The sequence below is a fragment of the Chaetodon auriga genome, chromosome 20 (genome assembly GCF_051107435.1).
Source record: "Chaetodon auriga isolate fChaAug3 chromosome 20, fChaAug3.hap1, whole genome shotgun sequence".
Classification (NCBI taxonomy): domain Eukaryota; kingdom Metazoa; phylum Chordata; class Actinopteri; order Chaetodontiformes; family Chaetodontidae; genus Chaetodon; species Chaetodon auriga.
This window is the reverse complement of record NC_135093.1, coordinates 12,383,983-12,399,101: the sequence shown is the minus strand read 5'-3', so window position 1 is coordinate 12,399,101 and position 15,119 is coordinate 12,383,983. Positions and strand designations below refer to the sequence as shown.

The 15,119-nt window shown below is 39.9% G+C and overlaps 3 protein-coding genes across 4 annotated transcripts; 1 reads left to right on the top strand and 2 right to left on the bottom strand.

The window, feature by feature from the left end:
* Positions 1 to 218: 218 nt before the first annotated feature.
* pdpk1b (3-phosphoinositide dependent protein kinase 1b) lies at positions 219 to 8,458 on the bottom strand. Of its 2 annotated transcripts, XR_013079282.1 has the most exons (15): positions 8,332 to 8,458; positions 5,966 to 6,256; positions 5,700 to 5,742; positions 5,451 to 5,588; positions 5,174 to 5,318; positions 4,958 to 5,055; positions 4,742 to 4,817; positions 4,561 to 4,629; positions 4,209 to 4,305; positions 3,868 to 4,041; positions 3,492 to 3,709; positions 3,180 to 3,237; positions 2,667 to 2,819; positions 1,511 to 2,533; positions 219 to 1,387 (listed from the first exon to the last, which is right to left on the bottom strand). XR_013079282.1 is itself a non-coding variant. In XM_076759899.1 (14 exons), the coding sequence occupies exons 1-14, from the start codon at positions 8,353 to 8,355 to the stop codon at positions 2,420 to 2,422; spliced, it is 1,698 nt and encodes a 565-aa protein (XP_076616014.1). In that variant the 5' UTR covers positions 8,356 to 8,458; the 3' UTR covers positions 219 to 2,419. The 2 variants fall into 2 exon arrangements, 1 of the variants encoding a protein (XP_076616014.1); XM_076759899.1 differs by having other exon boundaries at positions 219 to 2,533.
* Positions 8,459 to 8,893: 435 nt separating this feature from the next.
* tsr3 (TSR3 ribosome maturation factor) lies at positions 8,894 to 12,083 on the bottom strand. Its single transcript, XM_076759821.1, has 6 exons — positions 11,627 to 12,083; positions 10,990 to 11,200; positions 10,539 to 10,732; positions 10,274 to 10,441; positions 9,521 to 9,575; positions 8,894 to 9,186 (listed from the first exon to the last, which is right to left on the bottom strand). Exons 1-6 carry the CDS (start codon positions 11,745 to 11,747, stop codon positions 9,027 to 9,029), a joined length of 909 nt encoding a protein of 302 aa, XP_076615936.1. The 5' UTR covers positions 11,748 to 12,083; the 3' UTR covers positions 8,894 to 9,026.
* A 17-nt stretch (positions 12,084 to 12,100) lies between these two features.
* Positions 12,101 to 14,780, top strand: gnptg (N-acetylglucosamine-1-phosphate transferase subunit gamma). The gene is made up of 11 exons (XM_076759819.1): positions 12,101 to 12,256; positions 12,380 to 12,434; positions 12,515 to 12,582; positions 12,750 to 12,804; positions 12,965 to 13,048; positions 13,177 to 13,270; positions 13,528 to 13,642; positions 13,726 to 13,808; positions 13,997 to 14,125; positions 14,237 to 14,318; positions 14,413 to 14,780. Exons 1-11 carry the CDS (start codon positions 12,187 to 12,189, stop codon positions 14,490 to 14,492), a joined length of 915 nt encoding a protein of 304 aa, XP_076615934.1. The 5' UTR covers positions 12,101 to 12,186; the 3' UTR covers positions 14,493 to 14,780.
* Positions 14,781 to 15,119: the final 339 nt, after the last annotated feature.

The following is a 15,119-nucleotide window of genomic DNA, read 5'->3' as shown; positions in this document are numbered from 1 at the left end:
ATATGGAGCAATGATGTCTTGATACTGAAATGTCATAGCGTGTGGAAGTGTGATATCTTACGAGCTATGAACACAAACACCATATTCTAATGGTTCGTATACAGTATTTCGTGACTTTCACATAGAAAATGTGCTCTTAAAGTACCCCAAGACCAACCAACTTTAGGTTTTCACCTGTGATGTTTGTATTAAAGTAATTTTCAGACACCAAACACTGGTAATGGGCCGGTACTTTATTTACATGCTGCAAAATGTGAGATGCCATTGCCACTGAATGCTGCTGCTTTCACTGTGTCATGACCGTAGTTGTTAACAGAAGACAGGACACATGGCTTTATTTGTATGCCTAAATCCCTACATGCTTTAATTACTGGACTACCAAGCATTAAGTGGAAAATTCATCATTCAACATCTACTGACCTAGCGCACAAATAATCAGAGAGAGAATGAACAGATTCATTAAATTATCAGAATATGATTAAATCACTGAGCAAATAGAAAATGTATGATATAGTAAGAAAAAAGCTGTAAAATATTATAGTTTACAATAATTATTCACATTCAAAGGCTTTACATCTCAATACATACACAACATGGCCCCTGAACATGACTTCAATCCAAATATGATTCATATATTAGAATTTAAATAACACAGAATGAACTAGAGGCTAAACAATAGCCATCAAATAACCTTATACAAGAATAAAAATACAAAAACTGTATCCTAATATCATTGCATTACTTGCTTCAGATTTTAATAATACATCATCTGTACATCACAGTTCTAGTCAGTTACAAGCCAGGTAGAGTATTCCATACACAATGTAACCGACTGCCATCGACTTGATTCAAACAATTTTTCTAACTAGAGGAAAACACTTCTCTAGTGTTTCCTCAACTTTATAGACAGATACAGCAATTTCATCGGTTATTTGGATCAGATAGATATCCTTTAACTGACATCCAACCACATTGAGGCCCGGGCCCCAGGGCCAGAGGGTCCTATTCACCTATACTCCAGTCACACACTGCACACACAGACTCAGCTGAAGGAAGAGGACCTTTGGAAAGGACCTTAAGGTAATATGTCAAAAATTAAAAGCATTATGATAATACATATTGCTAAAACAAGAGCACAAGTTAAATCAATCGCTTTAATTTCTGTTGGGCCAAACGTCAGAATGAAAACGAAACAAAAAAAAGACGGGCCAATGAGCCCCGATGAGGCAGTTCGGCCCTCTTGTCCAGGGACAACAGCTTTACTGTGATTGCTTCCATGAATGATAGTATGCGTATGTATCTCTGTTGATGAAGGTTTTTCTGTTCAGCATGGGGTGGTCAGCACATAAGATTTTGTTTTCAATAGGACGTACTGAAGATGAGCCGACTATCCCACCGAAAAGGAAATTGAAGAATTCACACCACAAAGAAATAGCCAGTGAATGGTACAGAACAGCCAAATCATCCAATAATATTCGCTATGGTTGCCAATGCAGTCAAAAATACCCACCTTTAAACTTGAATAAACTATATCTCCAGTGCCCTAGGAGAGAGAAGCAGACAAGGCTGAGCTACAAAACTGGCCATGCAGGAAAGATAAGCAAGTTATGATTAGGAAGTACAAGCTAGTGGCATGTTTACCCACCCCATGTTAGCAATACATCCTCAGTAACGGCAATGGAAGGCTCACACTTAAACAGAGACTGATTCAGACCCATGTCTCACTGCAGACCGGCACTCTGCTTTGTTACATCGAAACCTTAGTTGGACTGCAATAAGCAAGTACCAAGAGACTTAAAAAAACAACTCAAATATTGTGGGAACATTTGGGCTCTGACAAAAATATATAAAGGAATTGAGTTTGGTAAACGCGTGAGGCTGAATCAGCTTACAGTATCTGTTACATCTATGGAGAATATGCATGAGAAGTGGGGCCTGACTACAGCTTGCACGTACGATGTAGGATTAGGATATGGTTTAATTAAGATATCAGGATAGGCTCTGGTTCATAAAAGTTAGATTTTGTGTTATGGTATCATTGAAGCAGGAAACCAGTCCTTGCATTTGAGATAGTCCTAGCAGTACCCAAGCTCGTGTCACTCTACAGGACAAGGTTGCCCTTCTCTTACCCCCTGCAGAATGTACAAAAAGCAGATGTGCATGGTGGCAGTCTTATCATCCATACATGGAAAAATGCAATAGAAGCCTCACAGAGAGCACAAAGAACAAGCAAAGCAACCCTGAATCCAAAGTTGTATTTTTCCCATGGTTCTACTCAGGAAAACAAACAAGGTCTAGATGCCAGCGTCTCTAAGAGTTTGTTTACATTGCGGTGATGAAGGGCACTAAAGAGGGTGTTACTCTGCTCAGTGATTGGCCTCAGAGCTAAAGAGGAGTGGCCACGGGAGGAACTGTGCTCCTATAGGCCCGGGTTTTGGTGCCTTTGATAGATCTTTCTCCACACTTCCTGGATCTTCTTGCACCATCTGTCAGCATTTCCGCTGGGGTCCATCAAATAGTATGTTCGGTTAGGCTGCAAACATCACAGCAAATGAAAAAAATAGAATGTTAAAAAAAGGAGAAGAGATTCTCAACAGTGGGCAAGTATCAGCATGCTGCTGGCGGCAAATATGCTGGACAGACATCAGAAATAAACAGTCATGTACCGTGTGAACAAAGAAGGTTTTGAAGTTCTTGGCCTCAGGGCGTAGCTCTAGGGACCAAGGAATCTCCCCTTTCAGGACCTTGTTGACAGGATCCACGTAGTACAGGTGTGGTCCTTCAGTGAGAAGCAGCTGTCTCCGTCGAGCAAACAGACCCTGCAATGGAATGCCACACGTCTCAAGACATTAGTTCACCAACAGAGGGAGCTCTGAGGCCAACGAGACTTTCCTCACCACAGCAGGGAATTCCCCTTCACTTCCTATATGCTAGCAGTCAAAGCCGAACCATGGGAAGTGACTTCATTTATGCTGAACCAGCTTTAAATAGAAAACCTGTTCACATTTTACTTTGAAATTAGTCCAAACAGCTACTGCATAGTAAACTATTAACCTCTAAGGAGGTTTAAATTCAAAATTATTACAATTCATACACATTATTCACTACATTATATATACACAACAACATATGTATGCAATATAAAAAAATCCAAAATATATGGACTGGAATTTACGCACCTTTCGCTTATCCACTGGTCCCATTTTCAGAATCAGGTTATTCTCCACAAACTGGTGCCTGTGTAAATAAGCAACCACAGATTACTGATACCCTCTTCATTTCACACATTCATTTTACCCTCAACAAACATATGTATTGACAGCCAAACAAATTCTTAGTTACATAAATAATATTATTTATAACTTTGTTCCACATTATTAGGACACAAAGACTTTGATCTTAGAATGATTCAGATTTAAACACAACATTGAGCAAAACTCTAATACACACACAAACAGGTTGACAAGGGTGAAGTATTGGAGGGGGTTTACCAGGGGTTTCCAGTGGTCTGTTTGTCCAGCAATAGCTGCTTCTCTTCTTCAGTGAACTGCAGGTCCAGCTCAAAAGAGTTATTGTCCAGGTCATGGATGTACTGCTCAATGTTGCTGCTGGACCTCTGCGGGGGTGTGGATTCATGTGGCGAAAGGGAGTGTGATGAGCTGGACTGGGCCACCTGCATGTTGCTGAACTGGCTGAGGAGGTCATCATACTGCAATAGGAAATGAGACAAGGGATAATGAGCTAAAGTGGTTTGTTCAGGGTTTGGGGGAATCTAAGTCTTCCAGTAAGGCATCACGCCTACATTTTCCCATGAATAAGCAAACAATGGAAAAAAAGAGAGACTTGGATTGCAATGAAATTTCTTACATTTCCATAGCAGTCCTCATCATCCTCAGACATGGCTGGCAGGTAGGGCGTGAGCTTGGGGGGTGTTTGTATGTGTAGGTCACTCCAGGAGATGGTGTCGAAGAAGGGATGCTGCTTCAAAGGGTCGTACCCTCCCATCTCTTCACACCCAATCCGTTTGGAAGGGTCCAGTGACTAAAAGGCAAAAAGCAAAAACAGTTATCACATGTGTCAACATTCAGTAAAAAAGCACGGCCCTGTAAATAACCAACACACGCATGGACAACTCCAATACCCCACGTTAACAGTTACAGATATCAATAACATTTGATCGTATCTCATCATGCTACTTGATGACCTACCAAAAGCTGTTTGACAAGATCCTTGGCTTTGGGGAAGAATTTCTCTGGGAATTCATACTCCAGCTTTATTATCTTCTGGAATATTAGATACTCATTTCTACAACATATGAAACACAAGAGGAAAAGAACAAGAAGAGACTCTTATGAAAGTGTACCACATGTGAAATGTTGTTTGCTAGATTAATATTACTGGGCCAAGATGATTCTCATGCCTAGCATAAGTTGCACTTGAAATAACCTTAAACATTAAACGTTAAAGGGAAAACAAGAATGCAATATGATCAGTCATTATTGGAGCATTAATCAATGAGGATTAACTGAACAGTGATAACAACATTCCTTCTGTACTTACCCAGCTCTGAATGGTGGTAAACCAGCCACCAGCTGATAGATAATACATCCCAAGGCCCAGAGATCAGAGCTTAAAAAAAGAAAAGAAACTTATAGATGTGATGTCACTCTTATCTGACAAACATCAAAATGTAACACTAATTAGTGAGTGTATCAGTTGCATGGTGACCAAACTTCATTACCTCTTGCAGGCTGATTTCTCTGTTAGCAGCTCTGGAGACACATACTGTGCTGTTCCAACAAAGGAGTTTGCTCTCGCTGCCAAACAATACAAATAAAATGTAAAAAGACATGAATAACATACTGCTCACAGAAATTAAACGCTACATTCATGGCAAGAACACCCTTGTTATACTTTATGCTGAGAGGTACAAGTAAAATCATCATTCTAGTTATACCTTGTTTACTGTCTGATGATAACTGTTTTGCTGTCCCAAAATCTGTTATCTGGATGTGCATGTCTTCACTCAGAAGAATATTCTCTGGTTTCAGATCTCTGAAATGAAAGAAACAAGTTGTAACATATGGGGAAATCAAACACTATTGAAAATTCTATAAAGAAAACAGCAATAACAGATTGAAATAGATGAAAAAAAGGACGAAAAAAGTCTTACCTGTGTATTATCCCCTTATTGTGTAAGTATTCTAGAGCACAAACTATTTCAGCTGAGTAGAATCTAGTACAGGTCTCATCAAATGAACCAATTTTCCGAATGTATTTCAGGAGCTCTCCATTCTTAGCGTAGCTGAGACCAAAATCTAAGAAGAGCTGGTTAAGGAGCACTGAGATGACTAGAAATCAATGGTTACTAATTTCAATTTTTGTCTTAACACAAAAAAACCTGGTCAGTGGTAAACATGCCTTGACAAATTGGAACTGTTAAAGGATACACAACTTCTCATCATCTTGAAATGTGAAGTAGAGCTTGACGAAGAATGGGTGGTCTAGATTTGACATCAAATCCCTTTCTCTTTTCACGTACTGGGCTTTGTTCTCCTTCATAATATGGCGCTTCTCTAAAATCTTAACTGGAGGAGAGAAAAGAAAATTTCAGGAGATTATAGTAAAAATACACCCAACACTTTTTCCATCTTGATAATAAAGTGTAATTCACCAAAAGCTGGTGCATTATTACTTACTTGCATATTCTTTTCCTGTTACCTGCTCTCTTGCCAGGACAACCTTAGGATAAAAGAAGAGGAAGAAAAGGAAAAAAAGAACATAAACACAGTATTTTACTTTCTTGTCAGACTCGAGAGAAAATCTAGTAACTCTTGGGGCCTGTTTTGCCACTTGACCTAAAATGAACTGACGATGACTCATCCAAGTACATTAGTCAAAAGAATGCTAGCATGTAGTAACATCTACCCAGGTATAATTCAAAAGTGGAATGCAAGTTACATACTGTCGAGAAGGAGCCCTCTCCCAGTATCTTGCCAAATCTGAAGTCCTCTGGCTTCTTTTTGCGTGGCTGGGGGGCTTGGACAGCTGGTGTTGTGCGGAGGTCTGAGCCCTGGCTGCTGGCAGACGCTCCTACAGCACGGGCCTCTGAGGCTGAGCCCTCCATGCTGGGACAGTGGCTACTGCTTGCGCCTGGGATAGCAAGTGGCGAGCAGGAGTCAGGGTGGTTTCTTACCATTGATGGATGCGAGCAGGAACAGATGACAACGCTGGGCTGAATGGGCACAACATCATACTGGAACAGGAGAGGGAACATTGAGAATATATCAGTCAGCAGGATGATGCAGATGTAGTTCTTGTTTTAAAAAAGTCACATATGGTTTAAATAATGTATCTTCACTTTAGAAATAGAGGAGACCTAGCATCCTTGTCTCAAATGGTCACAACGCACCTTTTGATACACTCAAAAACTACCACTGAAAATGCACCTTTCATTGTGGCTAACTAATGGTATGTTGGCAATCTTAGGGCAACCATATCTAACAACCATATGAATGCTGGATGTTGTTAGAATGTTAGAATATTATAGTGAGAACAGTTTCCAATATCAGTTTGTATAAAGAATACCTGTTAATGTGAAAGGTCATGTTTCACTGTCCAGTACAGTGCTGTCATTCAGTGAGAAAACAGTTAGCAATTGCTTGGTTTTAGTGCATCGAAATTCACATTTTCTTAAACTTCCTTCATTAAGATGACACAGTGGTCATAGGAAAGAAACTAAAAAAATGTACATATTTCCTAGCCCACACTGATATAAACAATTTGTTGGACTTTTTGGTGCAGCAGACTGTATAATGAAAGCAATATAATTTACAACAAAACGAGCAATTACCCAACCTACTTCAGAAAATATGAGGAAAACACTTGAGGGCTTAGAGGCTCTTGATGATCTAGAGTAGACCCACTTCCCAAAGTTGCTGGCTTAAATTTACTGCAGCCAACACGTTTGGTAGGTTTTTATCATAACTTAAATATACAATTACAAGTGAGACCACTTGAGGAGCAAAGTCTAAAATTGATAAAGACATGGCTATTGAAGAAGCCGCTTTAGAGCCTGGTGGTCCCACCCTCCAGTGTTAAAGTAGTAAAAACTATGTAAAAGTTACTGCTTTCATGTGACAGCTGCATTTACTACCACAACTGTACTGAACTAATCAAATTTGTGTATCTATGATCAAACTGACATGGAAGCTAACGCACACTAACGAGAAACCCACAAAGTGATTGCTGGAAGCCCAAACATACAGCGAAAGGTTGTGCTTTCCAACAAACTGTTTTGTACTTGTACCAAAATTAGTTATTTTTAACTAACTGAACAACTTAACCTTCACTACTGATGTTCAGCTCATAACTCAGTTAACGTTAGTCAACTAGTTTAGTTGGCCTAGCTTCTTCTCATTCAAAACCAAGGTGTGGCCATTTAGCTGCCTTATCCGGACTTGACTGTATGGTTGCCAGCTGATCGTAAAACTATCTACTGACCCATTGTCATTGGTCAACCACGTAATGGTTGATAGAAAATGTCAGCTAACGTTAACCTAACCCTGAGTACTCCGGTAACAACAGGCCTGTGCGAACTTTCTTTGCTAACTAACGCCTGCTAGCAAGCTAACGTTAGCTCCTGCTGCCTTGTCAAATAATGCCGGCCATCACTGACAGCGAGTTATAAACTTAACGCTAACAGCCAGCCAATTAGCTAACGTTAACGTTAGCAAGCCAGGTAACAGATAAGTAACTTCAAAACCATATGCCACTTTCGTGTAATGTTACTTAATAATGTTTAAAGTTAGTGTGCCGACATTACTATCGAATTCTCAAAGTTATTGAGTTGACAAGCAAACTACACAACGTTAACCTTAAAGAGCTATCTTCTAACCAAAGGTGGAACGCAATAAAGCTAATGTTAGCTTGTTAGCAAGCAGGAGCATCGCTCGAAAGCGCGAACATGTTTAGCTAACGTCAGCCAACAGATAACGCTACTGGCCGAGGGGAAATGGTCATACATCCTATAAAACTAATAGCAAACACTGGTCAATGCTAAATCAGGACCGAATAATTCGACGCACCTTGAACCATGAATCAAACGAGGCGTTGGACAACCTCGAGTAATGTACCAAACATTATGATGTTGTTAGCCAACATTAGCGAGCTAACGTTGCTAGTGAGTCGTAATGTTAAACGATCTTTTGCGGCTAGCACCGCTCTTCAAATGAAGGCCCGACGTAACTATTTGTTGTCAAACAGCCGCCACACTGTCCATTTAGAGCACCGGCTTCGAACTGGTATTCATGTTAAAGTTGCAACACTTACCAGCTGACTTGTAGCTCTTGCCATGGGAGTTTTCCGCGAGTATTTATTTGGAATAAAATAATTAGAGAAGCTCCAGTAATGGCTGCCTCTGCGCCTTCATTTTCGAGCTGTGACGTCGTTCCACAACAATGTTACCGCAGGACAGCAGAGGAGAGTCCCGCTGTGTCCGCCCCCCTCGCCACATTTACAACCTACTGAACTTCATCTCGTTGATAGGGATTGAGTTAGACGGCAGCAGTTGTTGATATTCAAATACCGCAGGAAACGTGGCGTTCAAGCTATCTTTGCGCCAGTCTGTTTTAGATCGACTAATAGAGCTCTATAGTGGGCTATATCTACAGGTCTTTTGCAGTTTTTGAACTAAACTTTTCTGTAAAAGCAGCCTGAATTCACACAGCCAAGTCTGCATTTACAGATCATTTCTTTATCCACCAACTCATGTGGATCAAAGTAAAAACGAGAAAACCCTGTATCCCAAAAGACACTTAAATTAAACGATGATCGAAAATATACATGTATTAAGTCTGTTTACATAAAAAAAAAAACCAACATACAATTTGTTGTAAAAATTTATTATCTGAATACTTGTACAAACTTGGTAACGCCAAAAACGCCATCAGTTTATGTATTAGTCATACATGTGGAAAAAGTTTTGCCAGTCCATGTAGTAAAAGAATCCATAGTTGAAATACACTTTATTGTAATGAATTTGATTCAGCCTCCTCCTCTTCATGATGATCAGTTCTTGACTCAGTGTCACTCTCCGCTTTTTCATCTTCTGCTTCATCATCATCATCATCATCATCATCCTCTGAGGTGTCTGCACCCTCACTAGAATCATCATCTTCAGGTGCACTAAACACGGAAATGACAGTTGGATGAAATTAGTAAACATACTCATGGAAAGCGAACTGGGGGTGTACAGATATGTTTGAAGAAAATTTGGTATTTTCCAAGTGATAATGGTTCATTGGTTTTGGAATTTTAGCCGATGGCAGGTCACTTTCTGTTGCAAATATAAAAGCCGACATAAGATATGAAAAATACTGATTCTAAAAATGGGCCAGCTGTCAACAATAACATGACTGGAACAGCACTGATAATTCATTTCTCGATATATGCATGACTGCAAGAATTGCAAACAGTGTGTCTGAGGGACTATCTCACTCTGAAGTTATAAATTTCTTACCACTGATGTCTGTTGAGATTCCTACATTCTACTCCTGAGTTAACATCAAACGGATCTGTGAATGAGACAGACAATAGCTTTTGTTAATAAAATTAGTTCAGCAATAGATGTCATAACTGAGCAACAAAACATACCCTTTCCTCTGTATAGGGCAAATTTCCAGAGATGCTGGAAACAATTAGCCTGGTTCCAGGCTTCTGAACCACTACCCACATCTCTGATTTGTTCAGCGATTCAAATAGAATTAAATGAATCAGTCCAGGAAACAATGCACAGAATGTTCACATTAATGTTTAAGTTCTGGAGAAAGCTGCCTGGAATTATGAGTCAGACAGCACGACTTTCAGTGACTTTTTTTTTTTTTTTTTTGATGAATCATATTCCTCATATTCACATCCTGAAAATAAGTATGAGACTAGCGTCTCCCCCCATAACAGTTTAACAAGGCGAGTCGCTACAGAAAGAAAACTCAGTATATTGGAACAACTATGAAATACAATGAAATGATTATATTTTAGTCAAGTTTCCCTAAAATTACTCATGATTGTGGCATTTTGAAGGAGAGCTTTCACCATAATAAAGTTTAATAAATCTGACCTATTTTAGGGCTACAAGTTGTACATGAAGCCAAACCGAGACTAAAATAAGGACAGATGTGGGACTAAAACCCAAACGACCCCATCCACCTCTGCTACACAAATATGGAGGGAAAACACTGGATACGACCCCAGTTTATTTCTGCCCCATTTTTACCAAACTCCTCCTCCTCTGGTTTAGACATGAGAAAATCCTTTTCTACAGAGAGCAGTTCCTCCTCTGACTGGCAAGCAGCATAGCGGTTCAGTAGATCTTTATTGAGATCCAGGAACACTGTCCCCCACTTGAATTTCTTCAACAACAGCAATGCCAGTTCTTCAAAACCTGCAAAATCAGATACGCATATTGTATAAGGACACAAAAAGCAGTCAGGAAGATAATACAGTGCAGAATTCCTGAATAACTACAGCTAAAGCCTTACCTACAATACAGAATGTGGCCGCAAAAGCCTCAACACAAGACAATTTGCAAGGCTTGCCGTAGTTGACGGGGTTTGCAGCTACGAGGTACGGCAGTAACCTGGGATGAGTTCCGACCATCTTGTTGAAGGGAGTCTCCTCCAGCTTGGCCCAGGAACAGTCGATCACTGCTAATCCACTCTGAGCCACAATCTCTCTGTACACACAAAAGGTTGTTTCATGACAAATTTTTCATTATCATTTGATCACAATAAGAAATCTATTAGAGGGAAAAAAAAACCCATTACAGATTAAATAATCAACTGACCAATCTTAGAAATAATGACTGGGTGAACTGTCGGCAAAAGTTTATGGTTTGACTTAAGAATCATCATTATGTGTTATAATAATAAAAATGCATACTTTGAAGGCTACCAGTGATGTATTCTGTAAGGAGGAAACAACTGTACACACCTGTCTGCTGGTGTCACATACTTTGTGCCCATTGGACTAAGTATGAGTCCATTAAATCTCTGATTGAGGCGCAGGTTGCGCACAAAGCCCTTTCGTACCAGCTTTCTGCCAGTACAACGCTTAGGATCACAGTGACCCAACTCCCACATGGCAAGTGGACAAGGCAGTTTCACCTGAGGGGCCTCTGCTCCCTCCTCGAGGTGAAGACTTGCTGAAAAACATGGTGACAGAGGACAAAGTGTTGTCAGTGTAAACAATCTTGCTCAGGTACAAGTTACTTACACTTTTAGGGGTTTTATTTTTATTTTTTATGTTTGCCATAAGTTAACAGAGGTGGGGAGATTCAACTGGAAACATCTGAAAGAACATGAACAGCCAACATTATTTCACCCATTAATTTAGAGCCTCAAGAGGTTAGTACACCAAGGTGTTGTGGCCCCATACTGATAAACAGAAATGTCATTTAAATCGTGTACTTTGACTTTAGATGACACTTCAAGAATACTTATTTTAGCATTTTAAACAGAAACACTGCTCTTTGTTAGAGCTTGGTCCTGTGGGCCACATGATGACTAAATATGAGGCTGTTTCACAGCTGAAAGGCATTTTTGGATTACACATGTTCAGTGCATTTTACCTTCAAAAGCAGTGTGCATTTCTTCTGTAAAGGCCTCTAAGGATTTCCCCTTCATTCTATGCCGTTTTTCTTTGCCCTTGTTGCCAGGACGAACAAACTTGTCGCTTTTCTTTCGTCCCATGATGCAACCTGTAGAGAGCTAGTTAGCTACTGCCAGATTACAGCCTGCATTAAAACAAACCAGCATATGTTTACGTTCTTTACTTTGACATTAGCCAACTAGCTATCCCACTGACACCAGCATGTCTGAAGAATTTATCTCGAAAAAACTAACGTTTATCTGCGCTAGCACAATTCAAAAGTTAAATTATTAACATACAATTAGTATTAGTCCCTCTTGACACGTTTTCACGGCTTTTTATATTGTTTAAGATACAGTTCACTTGGCTTTCGCTAGTTTGTATCGCGGAAACCACGTCGTAGCCCAAGCCACACGCGCAGGCGCACATCTTGTTTTGATCACGTGAGCTGTCACCTGACGAACGACCAAAAAAGCCGGAAATGTAACCAGAAAGTAGAAAATAGCGGAATGCCATAGTTCAGTCACTCTAAAATCAGTCATGTACTGCTTCTATAACCGTAAAATACACCATGTATTAAGGCTGTGGATGGTCGGTGTGTCTCTTTTCAGTGAGTGCTCATGTGCATTTGTGTGCATTTTGTTTTATACCATTTATACCAAACCAGATACGCCACATTGTGTTGTAGTCGTGAATGTGAATTGAGCCATATGTCGACTCGTTTTTCACACAGTAAACCAAGGATTCGCCGGTAAAATGAAGATAGTGGAGGAGCCAAACACATTTGGGTAAGTTAAGATAAAACATATCTGTCACAGTTTGCACCTTGGCGACATTAGCCCCTTTCAGATTGTATTTCTCTGTTCAGGATGAACAATCCCTTTTTGGCTCAAGGAAGCAGACTGCAACCTAAAGTGACCCCGTTTCCAGTGTCTGGTAAAATAGTTTGACATAATTTAAAGCCTAATTTTATCTAATCTTTTACATTGTGTAAAATGTGGTGAGGGACAGTGGTAGTTAAGTGGTAGATGTGGTCTAGGGATATGTTGTTGATCAACCAATCACTGAACTCTCATCATATCAACACTAATGTCTCCTGCAAGGCCCTGCACATCTTCATCAGCTTGCTGGAAAATGCTTCAGTTTAACAGAGTCAATGTGAGTATTTTAGGGTACCACATTTGTATTTTCATTCCCCATTACTGCTGGCTCTCTACATGACTTGTTTTGGATGCTAATTGTTCGATTCATGCATGTAACATCAGATTATCTGGAAAACAATAACATAACAGATTGTTTGTGTCTGGTCATTTTGCAGGTACAAATATGAATTCTGTCCATTTCACAACATCACCCAACATGAGCAGTCTTTTAGATGGAATGCCTACAGTGGGATACTGGGGTAACACACATTGAATTTACCTTACACTACCCACAGTCACCTTTACTGCAAACATCACTATGTGAATGACTGTCAATGAGCCAAGTGGGGGTTTGTTTCAAGAGCAGCCTTTTGTGTGTTTCTAACAGGATCTGGCAGGAGTGGGAAATAGCAAACAACACTTTCACGGGCATGTGGATGAGAGACGGGGATGCTTGTGGAACCAGAAACAGGGAAACAAAGGTTAGAGGGGCTTTAAATGTTTAAACACATCCTGGTGGTCATTTAACAACGTGTAGGAGAGCCCATTGGCTTCTGTCAGTGTCTGAGTCTCTTCTTAAACACTGGACCAATGTAGGAGACGCTTTATAAGATAATGAATGAAACTTAAACAGCAAGCAGTTCATATCCAGTCAACTCAAATCATCGTCACAGTGAAGTCGGCACTATGGCTGCTAGAAAATGTGTCGTGTAACTTGTTTCTTGTCATGTTTCTGCAGGTGATTCTTACATGCAGTGCAAGCAGCAAGCTCGCTCAAGTCTCAGAGCCCAGTACTTGTGTGTATTCACTAACCTTTGAGACCCCGCTTGTTTGCCACCCACATTCTCTTTTAGGTAAGGCAAAATCTGACAGCACAAGACAGCAGTGTAAGTCCGTATTACCAGTGATTTCTTAAAATTTGTGTGCTCTTTTTAAGTGTACCCGACTCTGAGTGAGAACCTGCAGAGCGAATGGGATGAAGCTGAGCAGGCTCGCTATGAAGGTCTTATCACTGAGCAGGTATACTCAGGGTTCCCAGGGTGATTTTAACATATAGCCCTTTGTTCCACTTGCATTGAAAATTATACAGTAATTTACATTTCAAAGCTCAGTCCTGTTTATAAGCTAGTCTTTTACTGTTTTTATCACAGTATTAGTTATTTATCTAATGTTCTTATCCACTAACACACAGTGTATGTCTGCTGCAGGGATACAACAATCTTTTGAGGGATATTTTTGAGGATGCGGGTCTCCTGAAGAGCCAAAAAGTGAAGATAAAGCCGCCAGAAGCCGCAGCTGATACAGAAACTCACAACTCTTTACAGAAATGTACAGAGGTGTGTGTATGTATGCGCTCTTCCAAATGATTGCCTCCAGAAAAATGTTTGAATACTGCTTAAAATGTGGGACAGTTGTTATATTCTCTTCATATTTTTTTTTTCTTACAGGATTTCCAAAAACAGAGGGAGGAGATTGAGAGACTGCGAGCTCTCCTCACACAGCACAATATTCCTTTTGATTCAAAGCAAAGTAAGTGAACACAACTAGGCTCACTTCGCTCGTTTAAGTTGTATATTGAATTTAACATGATTTTTATGTACAATTTATTTGTTTTATGTTGTAGATGAAGCAAAAAGCACAGTGAGCGTGACAGTTAAGGATCAACACCTGAGGGGAGACAACGGCCTTTTTGATCTGCATTGAAAATCTTCAAGACTCGCCTTCACCGTTTGTGTGTCTAAATATTTTATTAGTCAACGTGAGGGACTCAGACTCTTGCTGGACAGTATTTCCATCACTGCTGACAGCACCAAAGGTTAATTCTGACTCATTTGTGGATGACAAACTTGCCAGACTTTTGTGGACCTTTTTTAAGATGGAGTTCCGACACTCTCCAGGACATTGGTCAGAAAGGATCGTCTTGTTAATGAATTAAATTATGTCAAAAAGCAACATATTGAGAAATTAAAAGATGGCTTTTAGAGAGTGTGGAAAGTTTTGAGAGGGTAGAAAAAGTTTAATGTGTTCATGTTCCAAAATCTGAGTTTTCAGCACGTTTACAGACTTTTTACAAGAGAAGATTGAGTCAGTATAAACAGTTACAGGTGAGGACTCAAACCTCAAACCAGGTTTTCCCCCTCCCACTTCCTGAAGTGGATGCCTCGTGCCAGGCAGAAGCCGCTATCAGAAAATATTTACAAAGAGTATGACTGGATTTATAAAATGGACAGAACATAAAGCGCTGTATTAAATATCTGGTGTTTTTCAGACCAAAAGTGATGGAAACTATTTCAACATAAGCTTATTGTGTAATTTGTGTGGCTTGATACA

Coding starts and splice junctions, on each gene's coding strand:
- pdpk1b (XM_076759899.1), bottom strand. CDS start 8,355: ATGGCAAGAGCTACAAGTCAGCTG. Junction 3,238..3,491: donor CAGACCACTGGAAACCCCTG/GTAAACCCCCTC, acceptor TTATTTACACAG/GCACCAGTTTGTGGAGAATA. Junction 2,820..3,179: donor GACCAGTGGATAAGCGAAAG/GTGCGTAAATTC, acceptor ATTCCATTGCAG/GGTCTGTTTGCTCGACGGAG.
- gnptg (XM_076759819.1), top strand. CDS start 12,187: ATGTACTGCTTCTATAACCGTAAAATACACCATGTATTAAGGCTGTGG. Junction 12,583..12,749: donor GACCCCGTTTCCAGTGTCTG/GTAAAATAGTTT, acceptor GTCTCCTGCAAG/GCCCTGCACATCTTCATCAG. Junction 14,319..14,412: donor TCCTTTTGATTCAAAGCAAA/GTAAGTGAACAC, acceptor TTTATGTTGTAG/ATGAAGCAAAAAGCACAGTG.
- tsr3 (XM_076759821.1), bottom strand. CDS start 11,747: ATGGGACGAAAGAAAAGCGACAAGTTTGTTCGTCCTGGCAACAAGGGC. Junction 9,576..10,273: donor ACCAGAGGAGGAGGAGTTTG/GTAAAAATGGGG, acceptor TCTCATTCACAG/ATCCGTTTGATGTTAACTCA. Junction 9,187..9,520: donor AATCTCAACAGACATCAGTG/GTAAGAAATTTA, acceptor TTCCGTGTTTAG/TGCACCTGAAGATGATGATT.